Below are 19,457 nucleotides of genomic sequence, written 5' to 3' on the forward strand. Positions count from 1 at the left end.
TTTTTTTGTTGAACGATAAACATTTTCACTCGCAAATGACTTGAAAAGTATTAACATAGGTAAAGAAACTCTACAGAACAAAAGTTGCTTATAATCAATCAATTTATATATTTCCGGACTTATTTTAAACGTATCTTTTTCACCCCAAAGAGGGGTGTCACCACCCGAAGTATAAGCAACCAATGGCATAAATCCAACTTTGAAGTGGAGTGTAACTAGAACCTAAATTCAAATTGTCAAGCAAATACGTCCGTCGTGACGCTGATAATTTCACTCCAAAACTGTCATTTACTGAGCCATTGGTGTATTCATGCATTATTTATGATGACTTACAGTTTTCATCTTTATTGTTATAGAATAAAATAGAACAAAAATTACTAAATGATTACATTAGTATTATTATTTTATGAGATGATCAACTTTCTTCGTGCACTATCTACTATCAGCCAATATATCTATAATTTTATTAATTCGGCTGGACAACTTCATGTTCAATACTGCACTGCTTAAAAAACGTATGTATGCAAATACTATAACAACACATTTTTACATACAGCATGTCTACTTAAGATGAAAACATATTGTTGTTCTGAAGCTATTTCCTTGTGGCATTTTTATAATTACGTATTTTTTATGGGAAATAAGCCACAATTTTACTAAAAAATGAATTTATTAACGTTTCGAAGCCCAAATCGGGTTTCGTTGTCAAAACACAAAATACTATTAAAATAAAACAAACATGTTGTTGCTAAGTAAAAAAATTCTTCTAATAATTTATTTAATCTGACTCATTTATATTGGCAATTCAGACGTATATTCAGGAACGCAACTCATAAATATTGGCGATATCAGTTTAAAGTCTTCTACTTTAAAATGTATAATATACGTCTGAATTGCCAATATAAATGAGTCAGATTAAATAAATTATTAGAAGAATTTTTTTACTTAGCAACAACATGTTTGTTTTATTTTAATAGTATTTTGTGTTTTGACAACGAAACCCGATTTGGGCTTCGAAACGTTAATAAATTCATTTTTATTATGCGAGGTATGTCAAAAAATATGAAAGAGTAAAGTACCTTTATTTCTCTCAATATCGAAAATTCTTATTACGAAAAGTTATTTGGAAATAAAAACTAAGATCAAATATGCAACTACATGCTTCTAATTAGAAATATTTATTATCTATTTATTTAATATATATAATTTATTTAATTATCCATTATTAATAGTATATTGTGCAACAAGTGCAGAAAGGTCCTAATTTCTCACGAGTTTGAAAAGTTGCGGTACGAGCGCAAGCGAGTGCCGCAATTCAAACGAGTGAGAAATTACCTTTCTGCACGTGTTTCACACTATACTTTTTCTACAAGCACAGTTTTTCCTAAAAATAAAAATCACAATTTCCAAACGACGATTAATTATAATAGGTACCTATGTGATAAATTTTAAACTGTATTTAATTAATACCTACTAATCAATTTAAATTCCTTATACCTAAATAAATTGCACAGAAATCAGTTAAAAAATTAATGCACTGCCTTAATTTGTTTAAATTTAAACAATTATTACACATTATTGACATTATATTTATGCAGTCACGGATTTACACAAAACCTACTTCATTCGACGTCTCTTGCACAGGTTGCTAAATCCTTATTGGTTATTTGATAATTATAAAATGTTTAATAAGAATAAAATTCTAAAATAAAACAGTTGTAACATCCATAATTTAGTTTCTATGTTATAGTTAAATATAATAATTGTCTTATAGGTTATATACTTGTCTAAAGTTTAACCACGGATGTAAACAGAATATAACGTTACTCAGAATGCGGTAGTCCACGGATGTAAACAGAATATAACGTTACTCAGAATGAGGTAGTCAACTGTGCAGAAAAGAACTTTGCGGCACAGAAACGTCACTTTGCGGCACAGAAACGTCACTTTTCTGCACACTAATGTCAAATATCTTATACTGTGAGAAAATATCAAGTTTGCTAACATAAAACCGTGCAGAAAAGTGCACTTTGAATAGTGGTTGTAGAAAAAATATTTTCCAAATTTTTCTCAAATTTATTGATATTAACTTCGTTTTTATTTATTACACATACGATAACTCTTTTATTATTACTTTTACGAAAAACAGGTATTCTTTATAAAAAGCTCTGTATGTCCTAAGACCGAAGATGCAACCATCACATCTTATTAATTTTATACGAGGTATGTCAAAAAATATTAATTTCACTCAAGAGTAAAGTACTTTTATTTTTCACAATATTGAAAACGGTTATTAAAAACGTTGTTTAGAATTAAAACTATGTTTCAATATGCAATTACATCTTTCTAATTGAAATATTGTGACATATAAAAGGTCTAAAGGAAAACTATAATCTTGAGCGAATTTCATATTTTTGACACACCTCGTATAAAATTAATAAGAGTGGATATATCATGGTTGTGTCTTAGATTTTAGACCATGCAAAGCTTTTTATGAAGAATAACTTTTTTTCGTAAAATGAATAATAAACGAGTTATCATATTTGTAATAATTAAAGACGATGTTGGGTATCCATAAATTTGAGAAAAAGAATTTTTTAATTAAAAGCATGTAATTGCATATTTGATCTTAGTTTTTAATTCCAAACAACTTTTTATCATAAGAATTTTCGATATTGAGAGAAATAAGGTACTTATTACTCTTGACAGAAATTCATATTTTTTTAGATATCTCGTATAATATTGAGAAAATTTGATACCTGATGATTGAATCTTAGGTTTTGGCGCATGCAGAACTTTTTATAAAGAATAACTTTTTTTCGTAAAATTAATAATAAAAAAGTTTCCCATATGTTTCCAACTTAAGTAGACACGCTGTATATTAGACAACAAGATGGGGCCCTTGACATATTGGGGCCCCCGTAAGCTTCATGCTGCGGGGGCCTCTGTTATGCCTCTGGATAATTGTATCGAAATAATAAACGTAGGTAAAGAGAAAACCCATTTTTAGATTTAGAAATATTGTTCTAAAATTCGGCAAATTGCAATTCTCAAATCTTTCAATAGTCATGTACAAAGCATTATAGTTTATTGTCGTCACCCATAAAAGTTCGTGAGACCGGAAAGGATTAAGTTTCTAGATATGAGATGATTCACTTGCCGAATACACCTATTTAGAAATTTACGTTTTTAAATTTAAACACACAAAGTAAAATCATATACCTATAACAGATTTTTACATAATATCAGACGACAAGATGAGGCCCCTGCTCGATTGGGGCCCCACCGCAAGCTTCACGCTGCGGGGGCCTCTGTTACGCCCCTGACAACTAGATGGACCGACTATATAAAAAGAGAAGCGGGAAATTGGCTACAAGCAGCCCAGTGTAGAGAACACTGGAAAGAACTTCGGGAATACTTACTAGACATATCCATCCACACCTTGATCTCGCTTAACGAAAGAGTTTCACTATCAGCATACCGTCCATTTTCTATTCTCTCATTTAAATATGATGTAAAATTGGAATCCATATACATAGCACCAATAATTTTTCCATGTACTACAGCATCCTTGGCTTCTTCTAAATTATTAAACTGAATCTATAAACCACAAAGTAAAGATACACTTTAATTATTTAAGTAAAGTTGCCATCTAAGACAAAATTAAAACGTTTAATTGACGAAATATGAGAATTATTGTAATAAGATATTAATGTTACTTCTACTACTATCCTATCAATGGACTGACAATGTTGGATATTAACCTTCACAACTCTTCACAACTTTTCTAGCTCCAAATCAAATTTCTTACAACTTATATTCAGATCTACTTCTCCAAATACTTTCTATAATATTCACACCGTCTTCATTGATCGTATTGGTAGAACAAGAAACAGTAAAATTACCATTTGTGATTGGCTTTTTCTTTTGTCTGTAATGATTAAATTGGCAGTTACATCTATAGATGCATAATATATGACATACTAAGAAATCAGTATCCGTGTTTGAGGAACGATGTGAATAACAATGGTCCTTTCTTACCTTCAATTTTCGTGGTGGAGTTCTATCTATCGATTGGGATTTAAATATTGTTCTGAGCCCATTCAAGAGGATCTTTTCGAAACCAAGGTAGCTGTTTGGAGACTAGATACAAACATATTGTTTGGGAACATCGTATTAATGAAAATGATATGGACAAATTTAAAAAAATATGTGATTTCGAATTGTATTCTGTATGCAGAATTTGCGTCTGGCCAAATCCGCCATATTTATTATTGATAACAATTATTATGGAAGATCAAACGGCTGGAACAAATACTTTCGAAGAAATAGGTGAGTTCATAATAACTAGGCTTACAAATCAACCAAAGTAATAAGGTCTTCTTCTTCTTTTTGTGTAGACATGACTTTGTTTTTTCAATGTACCTCCGCAATCCATGTCGTTTCATCATTTTTTGGTCTTCTTCTTTCTATTGGGGAACCGTTTCTCACAGTCATTTCTACTATATTTTATTTGTTATTCATTATGTGGTCGTTTAATTCTAGTCTTCTGTTTCTTACCCGGATATTAATGTTCTCCACTTTGCATCTCCGTCGAATATCTGTGCTTTTAGCTCTAACCCGTGGTGTCTTACCATCGATTTTTCGAAGGGTTTTCACCTTTGCTGTTTCTAGCATTCTTTCTGTCCTCTCTGTATCAGCTCTTATTTCTGTCGCATTTTTCATTATTGATCTGATGACTGCTTTGTAAATTCTGTCTTCCACTTCTTTTCAGATATTTTTATTTGTCCATCCTGTTTCATCCAGGCAACCTACAACTCTGTTTGCTCTATTCTCGTGATCTTCCATTTCTGTTTCGAGCTATCCGTAGCTAGATAATGTGATGCCTAGATATTTCAACACCATCACTTGTTCTATTATCTGACCCTCCAACTCTAATTTACATCTTAGTAGATTTGCTCTTATAATTATGCATTTTGTCCTTTTTGGGGAATTAACATGCTAATTTTCTAGCGGCTTTATTAAATTAGTGGAGCATACTTTGTAAATCATCTTCACTTTGACAGATTAGTATCAGGGCCGTAACTACCATTGGGGCAACCAGGGAAGTGCCCCGTGGCCCACGGCAAGAGGGCCCTCATTTGGTTGGCCGTGTATAGATTCTAACAACTTCAATGATCGATTTTAACCTGTTTCACCTGCACCATTATAAAAAATTTTGTCTCAAAATCTCTCCATGAAATCACCACATTTTCTTTCCTTTCAAACCACAAAGCAGCTCCGTCTTTTAGATGGCTTCTTATAATTTATTTGCAGTCTTCGAAGTTCTGCATATGTTGGAATTTGTAAAAGGTTTTAACGAAAGAAAGCTACCGGATGTCATTTTCTAATATCCCCGTCAAATTGGATTCTGCTCTCATTAGAGCTGTATACAATTACTTCCCGATGGTCTCCCCCTTTTTGACATTTTCCTATCTCTTTCAATTTTCCTTCCACTTTTTCCATATCGAATTTTAACGTATTCTCGAATTTTTCTTCCATTTTTGCAATTTTTTATATCTCAGCAATCTGGTTTATCTCTTTCTGCCAATAAACCGTTTAGCAATAAACCTTTATATCTTCATATTTCTCCAACTAGGCACTGAGGCACTGAAGTCCTTATACCAATCTGAAAGATGTTCCTCGAAAGTGACTTTAAAACCTTTCAATCCAACACGCTGGGCTGGAAGATTTGATGCAGTCAATGCATTGCGATGTTTTGAAGTGCCTTTCAAGTCTAATTCTGGCAAGTAACAAAATAAATGAGAGAGACGAAGCAGCACAACTGAAAAAGAAACTAGAATCATTCAAATTTGTTTTGTTACTAGTTGTGCAAAATAAAATCCTTGAAATCCTCAACATAGTCTCGAAAACACTGCAATCATAATCTTTGGACCTTTTAACAGCTTACAGTTTACTTGAAGAGCGCCTCTTAAAACTAACTGAAATTAGAGGAAAATTTAAAATCTTTGAAGAGGCTTCAAACATGTGTCAACGTTGGGGAATACCAGTAGGGTTTGCTCCAAAAAGAATGCAGAAGACAAAAAAATATTTCGATGAACTGTGCGAAATGAAAGACTTCAAGATCCCAATTAATCCGTTAGAGTAACCGTGTTTTCGACACATTATGCCATCAGCTAGACATTCACTTTCAGGGAATGGAAGCAGTGTTAGATACATACCGAATTGTTCAACCTGATTTTATTTTGAATGCAAACGAACAATACCTTCAAAACGAAGGCATCAACTTCGTAAAACATTTTCCAGATGATTCCAGATGAGAGATGAAGGTTTACCCCCCCCCCCCCACTTAGGGGGCCCCAGATCCCACGTTTGCCCCGGGGGGAGGGCCCCAACATCGTACTTACGGCCCTGATTAGTATTGCATCGTCTGCATAGCAGATTATTTTGAGTTGTTTTTTTCCCTTTTGGTATCTTTTTTTAGTCCTTACTTTTTTGTTATTCAATCCATGATCAGGTTAAACAATAGAGGACTCAGGGAATCCCGTGTCTTATTCCATCATCAACTTCAATTGGGCCATTATTAATTATTACCTCCATTACTAATGGAGGTATCTCTCTTGCGAACAATAAATGGATAACATCCTTTAATTTGACCCTGTTAAATCACTTCTTAAGGTCCACGAAACATAAATATGCCGGTTTGTGGTATTCTAATGATTTCTCTTGAACTTTCCTCATTATGAATGTAGCGTCAGTGCATGATCTTCACGACCTAAAACCTTGTTGTTCTGTTCTGCTAATGTTATAATTTCATCCAGTCTGTCTGTTATCATTTTGGTTGTTAATTTTAATGTTGCGTTTAATAAATTATTTCCTCTGTAATTCTCCGGGTCCGATTTTTGAAGAGAGGTATTAGGATGCTTGATTTCCATTCTTGTGGCATTTTGTTTTGTTCTATTATTTTTTCGATTAGTTTTAATGGTCAGAGCTTATTTTCCGTACTTTAGGAGTTCATTCGATATTCTGTCCTCTTCTGGAAATTTCATATTTTTTAATTTCCTTAATTTTTTCGTCTACCTACTCAATGTTTATTTCTTCGTTTGTCGTCACTTCGGGTGTTGGTAGTTCATTATCGTCACCTGTAGCAAAGAGAGATCGAAAGTTGTCTGTCCGTCTCTTTTCTTTGTCCTCTGATCATTTTCCATATTTCTTTTTTGTGTTCTGTAGCAGTTGTGTTCCGTTTGTTTAGAGAAGCTATGTCAGTGTTCTCTTTTTATTTGTCTGACTAAAGTATTTGTTTCGTCTCTAATTCGTTTATAGTGGTTGTATGTCTGTTGTATTTGTTTTGTTCTGTATTGTAAAAAGACTTTCTTCTTTTCTTCACATTCTATCTTCACTCCCTCTATAAACCATAGGATTTTCTCTTTTGATATGTTAGTTATTTAGTTAATAAACTCAGAAACTGAATCATTTTTGCAAAAAATACACTGATGGTTGGAAACCATCTGCAAGTTTTGGGTTTTGCATTTTGCATATAAAGTCAAAATATCGAAGATTACTTTCAGTATAAATTATACGTATCAACCTATTGATCGTAGATATTTTTAAAAAACTTTTATTAGTCATCTAGGTTTTATAAAAATATTTGTCAACCACAGGTGGATTATTTATGTGAATTAAATTAATTTCTATTCACATTCGATCATATTTTTTTAATCTCTACTGGCCTATAACCGATTGACTTAAATTGTCACTAAATAAAGTTGTATATTCTAAGATTAAACCACTAATAGACGGAGAGGCAGCGCTGAAAAATCTATTTCAATTTACTAAAGCTAGATTTTTCACAGTTGATTACTGTGAGTGTGTAGAGAAACATACTGCGGTCGGTCAAGCGAAACGTAGAACAGGGGTTACTGAGAGGGTATCAAAGTTGCATTCCTACGAAGGTAATTATTTCCATTTACTAAGGCTGAAAATCAGTACACACATTCTAAATTAAATATAGATAAAAGTTATTATAGTCGGTCAGCTGTATGACGGGACATAGCCGGTCGGTCGGCCCCAATAGTCGATTGAAGAAATGAAGCATTTTGGCTCGCAATTTTTTCGTCCAGCATGGATTTACTTGAAATTTTCACAGAAGATAGGGAATAGTCCAAGGATCATTTTCTATATCATGCCGCTATCATACGCTAAAACCTTGGGGGTGGTTACCACCCCATCTCGTGGGTGGGAATTTTTTATTACATTTTAACCATGCAATTCGATGGAAAAAGTGATTCTAAGAAAAAAATGTTTTTTACATTTTCTTCGTAAAACTAATATTTTTCGAGTTATTCGCGCTTGAAAATAACAGTTTTTCGACGAAAAAATCGACTTTTTTAGAGGGTTTTTTGAGAATAGCTCGAAAAATATGCATTTATTAAAAAAAACTGTAGATACCAAAATTGTACCTTCTAGTAGCACAAACCATATTATTTTCCAGTAATATATTTAAGACCAATACAAACCGAGATACGGCATAGTAAAAATTAGCTTTTTTCGTCAAATGAAGAATTTGAAATATTTAAAGCCAAATAATGGGAAAAATTTGCATTTTTCGAGGAAAACTTAAATAATCTTTTTTCAAGTAAACAATTAGACCTTTCAAAAAATAATAATAAAAAGATTCTAGCGTGAAAATTAAGCGACTTATAATCAAAAAAATGTCGGTACCTGCTTTTCTCTACGAAAAAATCAGTGAGAACAACCCCCTAACTACCTTCCTTTTTCAAAATTGGTCTTTACCTTTCTGTAGTTTCTTTTATATTTATATTATCAATAGACTCAAGGAGTTTGATCTATTTAAATGGCCTAATTTTGGAAAAATTGGAGTTTTAAAGAAAAATTGAATTTTTGCAATTTAGTATTTTTCACCTTTTACTTCATAATATCTCAGAAAATACTGAAGATACGAAAAAAATTATAAACTACTAAATTGTAGCTTTTTTAATGATTAAAATTACTCTGTACATAGATTTTCATTACAGTGAACAGTTAGCCAGATATAGCTGTTTAAAACCTCTATTAAACCCGCCCCAATAAAAAACTAAGCGATCTTACGGAATTTAATTTACACAATCTTATAGCTCTTTAAAAATCCTACAAAATCATTTTTGAAGAAACTTTTTATCGCCAAAAATATATAGAATATTTTTCGAGGTATTCTCAAAAAACCCTCTAAAAAAGTCGATTTTTTCGTCGAAAAACTGTTATTTTCAAGCGCGAATAACTCTAAAAATATTAGTTTTGCGAAGAAAATGTAAAATACATTTTTTTCTTAGAATCATTTTTTCCATCGAATTACATGGTTAAAATGTAATAAAAAAATTCCCACCTCCGAGATGGGGTGGCAACCACCCCAAGGTTTTAGCGTACAGCGGCATGATATAGAAAATGATCCTTGGACTATTCCCTACCTTTTGTAAAAAATCTAGCTTTAGTAAATTGAAATAGATTTTTCAGCGCTGCCTCTTGGTCTATAATTGAACTTTATTATTTAAAAAAGAACCGTATTAATTAGAATCTACGTTTTGTTTTATAGACTGTAGGGGCTGTATCGTCGCACATGTTAGCAAAATTATTAAGATTCGATTTTTTTGCACAAACTTACTCAAAAAGCGGTCCTTATAACAAATTCACAGGGTGCCAGGCGGTGCCATGGTAAAAAAATTGTTTAAACCATTTTTTTAAACAAATTCACAATTTTTTTTTTCATTTCGAACAATTTTTTTTAGATAATCTGGGTCATTCTGAACAAAAAAAGTTTATTGTTATTTTTCTCTAAAATTGATTGTTGTCGAGTTATACGCGATTTAAAATTTGAAAAATGCAAATTTTCAAGGCTTAATAACTCGATTAAAAGTTGTATTATGAAAGTCAGAAAGTGGTCAAATCAAAGTTTAAAACCCTTCCTTCAAGATCCTAAAGAAATTTCTGTCATTATTTTATTACAAAACGTTATTTTTAATTATTAACAATTAGCGCTATAGTCCAAGCCCCCGTTAGCGAAATTATTCCGATTCGATTTTTTGCACAATCTTACTCAAAAAGAGGTCCTTATAACAAATCCATAGGGTGCCAGATGGTACCTTGGTCGAAAAATTGTTTAAACAATTTTTTTTAAACAAATTCACAAAAATATTTTTTTTCACTTCGAATAATTTTTTTTAGATAATTTTGGTAATTCTGAGGAAAAGAGGTCTCTTGTGATTTTTCTCTAAAATTGATTTTTGTCGAGTTATATGGCCATTTTCGCATTTTTCAAATTCTACATCGCGTGTAACTCGACAAAAATCAATTTTAGAGAAAAATGGCAAGAGACGTTTTTTGCTCAGAATGATCCAAATTATCTAAAAAATGATCTAAATGAAAAATTTTTTTGTGGATTTGTTTAAAAATAGTTATTTATGAAACAGGTCGTGAAATATGCTTTTTGCAAACGCACGCGATGTTTAGAGCACGAGCGACAACGGAGCGAGTGCTATACATCGCGTAAGTTGGCAAAAAATACTTCACGCACAGTTTCATATAATATTTTATCTCCGATAAACAAATAAAAAAAAACTGTAACTCTTCGTCACTGGAATTCATTTCTATTCTACAATTTTTAGAACTTTGACATTTAAAAGTTCTAATTTCTTTCAAACCACAAAACTGTCAAAATTATTGTTGTAATTTATTGCTCATTATGCCATCACCATGACAACGCGAAAGTTAAGGATATTTGATTATATGAAAGTGTGTCAAAAACAGTGCGAAAAAGTAAATCCCATTTAAAATACACTGTTACTTCACGCACACTTTAAACCCTTCACGCAGTGCTATCTATAATGACAGTTTTCATAAACTAAAAACTTATACATAATATGACATAGAGCAGATAAATTTGTTTATTCAATTTTTCGACCACGGTACCGCCTGGCACTCTATGCATTTGTTATAAGGACCTCTTTTTGAGTAAGTTTGCGCAAAAAAATCGAATCGGAATAATTTGGCTAAAGGGGGCGACGACACAGGCCCGTCTATAACGTCTTTCAAAGTTTCAAGATCAATTTTCAAGACCAAATTTAAAAATTGCATTTTATTCGTAAATAATGTGTTTTATACTAACTTACCTTCTTAATCATTGGATCATCTAAATACGTCAAAAATCTACAACTCAGGTTCTTAAAGTGACAGTACCTATCTGCTCCTACAAAAGCGGTTCCATTTTTAGAGAAATTAGGACAAGTGATCGTCATGGCTTCGTTGTTGACAATGCCTAGTGGTGTGTCTAATGCGTCTCCCCCAACCACACCCATGAATATAACCACTGTTAGTATTGGAAAAGTTAATAAAAATAAAACACCCCTAAAAAATATAAATTCTAATAAGTATTATGGATTATACTATTAGATTATTATAGATTATTATAAAACTGCTCATGATTATAACGTCAACTCGAGCAAGTCAATAGACCTAAGGCTTGGACAAAGAGTCTTGCAGATGACAGATGTAGTGGAAAGCTTGCCAAAAACAAAACTAAACTTACATTTGGGGAAATTTGACAATAAGGTACGACTATAGCCTATGCTGGTTGATATGTGGTGGGGATCTAAGGAAGGAGTTTGAACAGCATAGTGCTGGGATTTGGACTTGATTTTCTCAATAATTCTCGGTAGTTTATTAGTAATCAACCAACCAAGAATTACTGAGAAAACCAGCTTCAAATTATTTTTTTTTCTGAGTGGAAAGAAGACTAACAAATATTGGCGTCAGACAAGGATAATTAAAATTCTCATTACAGTTGTTTTCTATTCACACTACATACCTATATATTTATTAAAACTTTAGATCCGATACATGAAGGCATATCTTTTAAGTGCAGTCTCCTTACACATAATTGTCTGTCTTCATTAAATCGGTATTTTAAAGAAGATCATGATAATTGTAAGCCATGTATGCCAGCAACCATTGTGAAATATGTACATAACAATATGGTAATTTTTACGACTAGGTTATTTATATAAGGCATAAAGATAAGTACATCTGAGAATATGGACTTGGAGTCAGAACTGGAAAAGGAGACCCCCGCAAAAGACTCAGAATTATATAGTTGTCACCAACACATTCTTTCAGTTACCACCTCGAAAGCTGTACACATGGAAATCTCTTCAAGACTCATTATTAGGGGAGAATCGTTGGAAACCAAATATAGTACATTTTACTAAATAGAAGATTTCGAAGCAGCTTCATATCTGTCAAGACTTATCCGGGCGCAAACTTCGAGATGAACCACATTCCACTGGTGGGAGTATTCTGTGTCAAACTCAAAAGAGTGCAGGAAAGGATATCACGATCATACAATATAAGTATGCTGAAAGGCCTTAATACGAAAATGGTTTAAACCCATCCACGTTAAACATGCAAGTGACTGCGATTTGAGACGAATCGAATGAAGAACAACAAATCAAACAGATTTGAGAACTAGTTCAAACTGTGAAGGAAAAAAACATTTAAAGGCAGATAAATTAATCAAGAAAAATCATGGATTACATATAAGATACTGAAGCATATGGACGAAAGAATAAAAGCCAAAAATGACCCAGACATATACAAAACGATAGATATAAAAATGAGAAGGAAAAACATGAAAGTGAAAGAAGCAATGGAAAGATGCGAAAAAATTGAGACTCTAAAGTTAAAGTACCATAATCTCAACATGCATGGTTAAAGAACTCACAGGTGGACTAAGACGGAGACAGAAAGGAAATCTAAATGATTCTGACGTAAACATCGTCTTGAATACACAGAGTAGAGTAAGAACTTGAAAATAATACCTAGAGAATCAGTTTGAAGACCAAATAGATAACAACTTTGAGCTAGAAGGTGCTAGATGGACCAATAATATTGCAACAGGAAGTTTTTTTGAAATAAAACAGCTAAAGGATGGTAAATTAGCAGGCCCCGATAATAAACAAACGGAACTACTCAAACAAGTAAACAACGAACCAATAACAATATTCGCAAAGGTACTCAATAACATATACTTTTCTGGAGAAACATCAACAACATGGCTGAAGCCTGAGTTTATTGCACTTCCAAAAAAACCCAGAGCCAATAAATGCAAAGAATATCATATGATAAGCCTCATGAATCATCTTCTAAAAATATTCCATAAAATCGAATTTACAAGAGAATTTCCTCGAATTCAGATTTGTAGATGCGAATGTAAAGTGGAACGAGAGAGACTTTGTTTTAAGTACAAGTCTTACTCTAGAGATAGAGACGTCAATTCCGACGTATATACATACATGTCTAGTTGATTACAAGACAGAATTTGATCGAGTACAGCACGTCAAGATAGTGCAAATACTGACAGAAGCAGGAATTTAACCAAGATCTGAAAATAATTAGAAATTAATTTATAAATTAATCAATTCCCAAATTTGAATTAAAAAAATTTAAGGAGATAAAGATATAAGACCTCCAAATGATAAAAGTCTTAACCCTTATGTTATAATATTGACTTTCCTGTAGGGACTGTCTGGCCCTATAAGAAGATGTTCCTGCTAATATATATTTAAAAAAATTGAGGCTTTAACATATATATTTGGAAATATTCGATTGCCCAGAGCAAGACAAGAGTATTTCCCTGGTGTAAGCTGGGCGAATTATCCCGAGGGATATAACCCAATAGAGGAAGAAGAAGAAGAAGAAGAATAATTAGAAACCTTTACTGATAATTAAGAGTCGATCCTTTCACACACTAAGAATTTGCAACTTGCGATGGTTAGAACGCACGAAGAGATTCCAATGGTGGCTCGAGCAATAGCATGGTACCTTTGATATTACACGGAGACTTCACCGAACGTTCCAATGTGAAAGTTGCCATGGGATTGCTGCAATCCAGGATTAAGAATCATGGGGCCCCTAGGCAACCCAAGCTATGAGGCCCCTTAAGAAACCTCCGCCTTCTCCCTCCATAACCACGAAAAACCTCTCTATATCCGAGCGGTATTCCATAAATATAAGATATAACCGTTGATTGATCTATTGGGGGGAAATTAATATTAATATTTCAATCAACGGAAGTAGGAATAAACTGTTTCGCTGCAAGTCTTGAAGCTATCTATAAAATGTTTGAACTGCACTAATTCATCTTCAATTTTATCATGATAGGATACGTATCATCAGTATAGTTTTTATGTAGTTTTGAAGCACATCCCTCTATTTGAGTATCACTCAATTTTGGAATAACATACAAAACACCAAAAGACTGAGTTCACTGACTCATAAGCCATCAACCGACGACTCAGCTCAATAATTTTCTTATCCAAAATTGGTTGATACGTCTCAACCTTTAACGTTTCTCCATCCTATAGAAAAACTTCATTGTGATTAGCGTTATCAAAATATAGTTTTCTTGCAGGCTTTCTTTTACTCTCGTCGGAATATTAAGAGTACATATTATACATAGATCGAAGGCCTTCTACTCATAGTAAGCAAAAATTATCTCTTTGGGATTTTAGGAACTCCAAAAGTGAACTTAGAAGCTGAACTACAGTTTTAAGTTCAGCCTCTTCTTTCTGTAATGATTTACTGACAGCGCTGATACGTTCTAAAATTTGTTGCAAAAAACTCATTCAAGATGAATGTTTTTTTTTGTATTTTAACAAACACTTAGTCTCCTGAACTCTCATGATTCAGCTTTCTAATTAGTGTCTTTAGCAAGAGTATGAAAAACAAATATGAAGACGTTGTAACCTTTAGACAAAGCTCTTGTTGCATTAGCCGATCAGTCCTTGCACTCCATCTAGTGTGGGTCTAGGACATTTCGCCCTCGCCGTTTCGCCGTCGAGCTATTTCGCCGTCGCCGTTTCGCCGTCGAGCCATTTCGTCATCGCCATTTCGTTGTTAGCATTCGTACTTATAATTTCGGGATGATAATTACTTGTATATAAGTTTTGAATGGTTTTCGAACGATTATATACTATCACTTTTGCATATATATATATATATATATATATATATATATATATATATATATATATATATAGTGGCTAAAACACCCCCGTGGGGGTAGCGCCGCCTCCATTCTTCTTTTCTTAGACTGCATTACATATCCGGTTCCAGCTCCTTCTGTCTCTTGCTCTTTCTTCTGCATTTCTAATTCCCATGTCCTCTAGATCTCGCTTCACCTCTTCCAGCCATTTGGACCTCGGTCTTCCTCTTCGTCTCCTACCGGCCGGAGACCACTTTGTTACTATGTTTACTATCGTCTCTTCTCCTGCTCTCCATACATGCCCAAGCCATCTCAATCTTTGTCTCTTTATTCTCCTGACTATATCTTGCCCCTTCAATTCCTCATTTATTTCATTATTTCTTCGACTCCTGTATTCACCTTCTGCTGTTTTTATTGGTCCTAATATTGCCCGAATTATTTTTCTCTCAGTTCTTCTCAAATTTTCTTCGTCTGTCTTGGTCATTGTCATCACTTCTGCTCCATACATTAATGTCGGTCTAATTAATGTTTCATAGAGCCTTAATTTTGTTGTTTTTGTTAATATCTTGCTTTTTATCATTTTTTTGTTGGCTTGGAATGCTCTATTTATTGCCAATGATTTCTCTTTTATTTCGTTTTCTCTTGTTCCATCATTTGACAGCATGACTCCTAGATACTTATATTTACTTACTTCTTCAAATTTGTATCTTCCCACTTTGACCTCACTATTGGTAGGTTTTTTTCCTAATCTTAACATTTTTGGTTTGTTTTCGTTAATACTCAAACCCACTGTTTTTCCTTCTTGAATGAGTTCCTCTACCATTTGCGTTAATATATCTCTTCTCTTTGCCATTATCACGACGTCATCGGCATATGCTACAATTTGACCTCCTCTATTTCTGAGTGTTCCTTTGTTCATTTTTCTGGTAATATATTGTATTGCCATGTTGAATAATGTTGTGGACAAACTATCACCCTGCCTCACTCCTTTGTTTGTTTCGAACTCTTCTGTTTCCCCTATTTGCGTTTTCACACTCACTCTGGTATGACTCATCGTCATTTTTATAAGTTTTCTTAATTTAAGAGGTACCTGTAGCGTTTTTAGTATTTCCAATAGTTGCTTTCGTTTGATGGAATCAAAAGCTTGTCTAAAATCTACGAAAAGTATTTCTAAGTTTATGTTAGATTCGTTCGCCTTCTCCATTATTTGTTTTAGTATGTATATCGCATCTATTGTGGATTTTCCTTTCCTGAATCCACATTGATATTGCCCTATCTTATTGTCTGTTGCTTCCTGTAATCTTCTTTGTATTATGGTTGACAACACCTTATATACTGTACTCAGTAATGTTATTCCCCTGTAATTTTGACATTCTTGTTGGTTTCCTTTTTTATGTATCGTTATTATTTGCCTTGTTTGCCATTCTTTTGGCATTTTCTCTTCTTTCCAGATGTTTACTATCAATTTGTGTATTTCCCTATGCAACGGTTCTCCTCCTAATTTTATGAGTTCGCTGTTTATGTTATCTTTCCCGGGTGCTCTTCCGTTTTTGTTATTTTTAATTATTTCGATTACTTCTTCGAGTGTTGGCTCATTCGTTCCATTATTTTCCCACTCTTCCTCCATTTCTGTAATCTCTTCTGTTTGATTTTCTGCCAATAACTCCTTGAAGTGTTCCATCCAGACTTCCATATATGGTTGATCTTGTGTTACTATTTGCCCATGTTTATTTTTAACTCCACTTACTTTTGGTTTGAAACCTCTATTCTGTTCTCTGATTTTTGTGTAGAATTTCTTGGTGTTTTGAGTCTTACTTTCCGCCTCAATTTCCTCTAACTGACGTTCCATGAATTTTCTCTTATGTTGTCTTATTATTTTGTTGCTTTCCTTTCGTTTTTGTTCGTACATGTCTCTATGTTCAATTTTATGTGTCCGCATCCACTGATTTCGTGCTTTTACTTTTTCTTCAACTGATTCTTTACATTCTGTATTGAACCAGTCCTTCTTGTTTGTGATTTGCTTCGTCCCTAGTGTAGTCTCCGCCGTGTGGTTAATTGCTTTTTTAATATCCCCCCATATTTCTTCGATATCATCTCTATCCTTATTCAGTGCGGCAATTCTTTTACCTATTTCATCTCCATACTTTTGTATCTCTTTTGCTTCATTCAATTTTTCGATATTCCACCTCTTATTCCTCTCTTTCTGCCTTCTCATTACTTTCATCTTTTGTCTCAGCTTTGCTACCACCAGGAAATGGTCTGAATCTCCGCATGCACCTCTGTAGCTTCTCACATCCATTATACTTGATTGTCTTCTTTTCGATATTAATATGTGGTCTATTTGTGACTCTGTTTTTTGGTCTGGAGAAACCCATGTGACTTTGTGTTTTCTTGGATGGTTGAACATTGTACTGCTGATAGACATATTGTTTCCTGTCGCCATGTTGCATATTCTGTGCCCGTTGTCATTCGTTTTCTCATGTATTGTATGTTTGCCCGCTATTTGCTGTATATAATCCTCCTTTCCTATTTGTGCATTAAAATCGCCCAATATTAATATCACATCTTCTTTTGGTATTTTTTCTAGCTCTTCTTCCATAGTGTCGTAGAAATAATCTTTTTCCTCCTCTTTCGCATTTTCTGTCGGTGCATAAACATTTAGTAGGGATATGTTTGTCGGTTTAGCTTCAATCCTTAGGTAGGCTATTCTTTTGTTTATTAGTCTGACTTCCATTATTTTGTCTTTCATATTTCCAGTTACTATGAATCCTACTCCATGCTGTCCTTGCTTTTCTTCCCCTGAGTATATAAAGGTACCATTCTTTTGATCTATTTGTCCTTTCCCTTTCCATCGAATTTCCTGTAATGCTGCTATTTCTATGTTGTACTGTATCAGAACTGATGTTATTTCTTCCAGTTTTCCTACTCTAAGTAATGTTCTTATATTCCATGAAGCTATTCTTATAACACCACCTTCTCTTTTTTTCTTTTTTGTATTACCCTTCTTACTTTCTTTCTTTTTGCTAATCTTGCTTGTTCTCATGTCCTTTTGTATCATTGCCTTGTCCATTTTTCGTTCTGTTGTCGTCATAATGTGTTTCCGTTCCAATTCTAGTTTTTTAATGTTTGAGTTTCGTTTACTTTCTTTATTTTTTCTCTTGGACCTAGTTCTGTGTCTCCGTGTGGTGATATTTCACTCGTTGTTCTTGTTCCAGTTTTATTCTTTGTAGTTTCTGCCATATTATCCTTTCTAAAATCTTCGGAATCGCTGTTCCATCTTTTGACCTGGTCTATATCATACTCGTCTCCGTTAATTATTAACTTGTTATATTTAATCTTTGCGTTGTACCCTTTCATCCTTGCCTCTTTCATGTGTTTTATAAGTATTTTGCGTTGTTCGATTATGGTTTTTGGATAATCTTCATTAACAAACCATTTCGATCCTTTTAATTTCCATGTAGCTTTAAGAATTTCCGTTCTTTTATTCCCACTTCTTAACTCTACCAGGACTGGTCTTTCAGAATTTCTAGTTTTGTCTCCTATTCTTCTAATGTCTGTGACCTCTTGGTTGGCTTTGCAAGGTATTTCCATTTTGTTAATGATGTCTTGTACTTTGTTTACCAACATTTGTGTGTCCTCATCGCGTGTTTCTTCAATGCCGTGTATTATAAGGTTTTTCCTCTTCATATCTCTTTCTATTTGGTCTATTCTATTTTTCTGCTGATGCAGCTCTTGTTTTAGAAGCGCATTTTCATTTTTTAGTTCCTGATTCGTATTTCTTAGTTGTTCAAGCTCAATTTGGATCCCATCTAATTTTTCTTCTATTCTCATACCTCTTTCTTCCATTTTATCTAATTTTTCCCGTAGTTCCTTTATAAATTCCTCCATTTCTTCTTAGTCAGAGTTTCCACAAGTTCGGCGTCTCCCGTACAGTTCGTGTTAAAGACCTGCTCAATCCAGCCCCAACCCGTACGAGAGCTAGCTTACCTTGCTTCTTTCTCTCTTTTCTGTATTTCGACTACTTCTGGAGCCGTCTCTGTATTTTGGCGTTTACACTGTTAGCGATAATTCTTATCAGAACTTGTTTTTGTTCTCAAATTAAATAAAAATATAAAATTTAAATAAATGGAATATCCTGCTTAACCTTATTGTAATAATGAAATATGGAATTTAATTAATATCTATTAATTTGTAGCACTTACTTCTAGTTATCAAGAAGCCTGTTTGTTCACTGTACACACTAGTGTTAATCACTTCAATTAAATTACTTTAGTTTCGTTAAAAATAGCCAATTTATTGCGAGTTTACGTTCAATGCTACCGTTCTCAACAATGCCAGGACCGGAGACATCTGAGAATATGGACTTGGAGTCAGAACTGGAAAAGGAGACCCCCGCAAAAGACTCAGAATTATATAGTTGTCACCA

The 19,457-nt window shown here is 33.5% G+C and overlaps 2 protein-coding genes across 11 annotated transcripts in view; both read right to left on the reverse strand.

The window, feature by feature from the left end:
- LOC114330391 (ABC transporter G family member 23) overlaps positions 1-19,457 on the reverse strand; it is a 436,441-nt gene that overhangs the window by 229,454 nt on the left and 187,530 nt on the right. The window lies entirely within an intron of this gene.
- LOC126880132 (ABC transporter G family member 23-like) overlaps positions 1-19,457 on the reverse strand; it is a 384,411-nt gene that overhangs the window by 21,945 nt on the left and 343,009 nt on the right. For all 10 annotated transcript variants that reach the window (XM_050643864.1, XM_050643859.1, XM_050643860.1 and 7 more), the window contains 2 exons: positions 11,163-11,397; positions 3,423-3,600 (listed from right to left, as the gene is read on the reverse strand). In XM_050643864.1, coding sequence (XP_050499821.1) covers positions 3,423-3,600; positions 11,163-11,397 — 413 coding nt within the window. The remainder of the gene's footprint in view (positions 1-3,422; positions 3,601-11,162; positions 11,398-19,457) is intronic.

This window comes from Diabrotica virgifera, chromosome 2, assembly GCF_917563875.1.
Source record: "Diabrotica virgifera virgifera chromosome 2, PGI_DIABVI_V3a".
In the NCBI taxonomy this organism is placed as follows: domain Eukaryota; kingdom Metazoa; phylum Arthropoda; class Insecta; order Coleoptera; family Chrysomelidae; genus Diabrotica; species Diabrotica virgifera.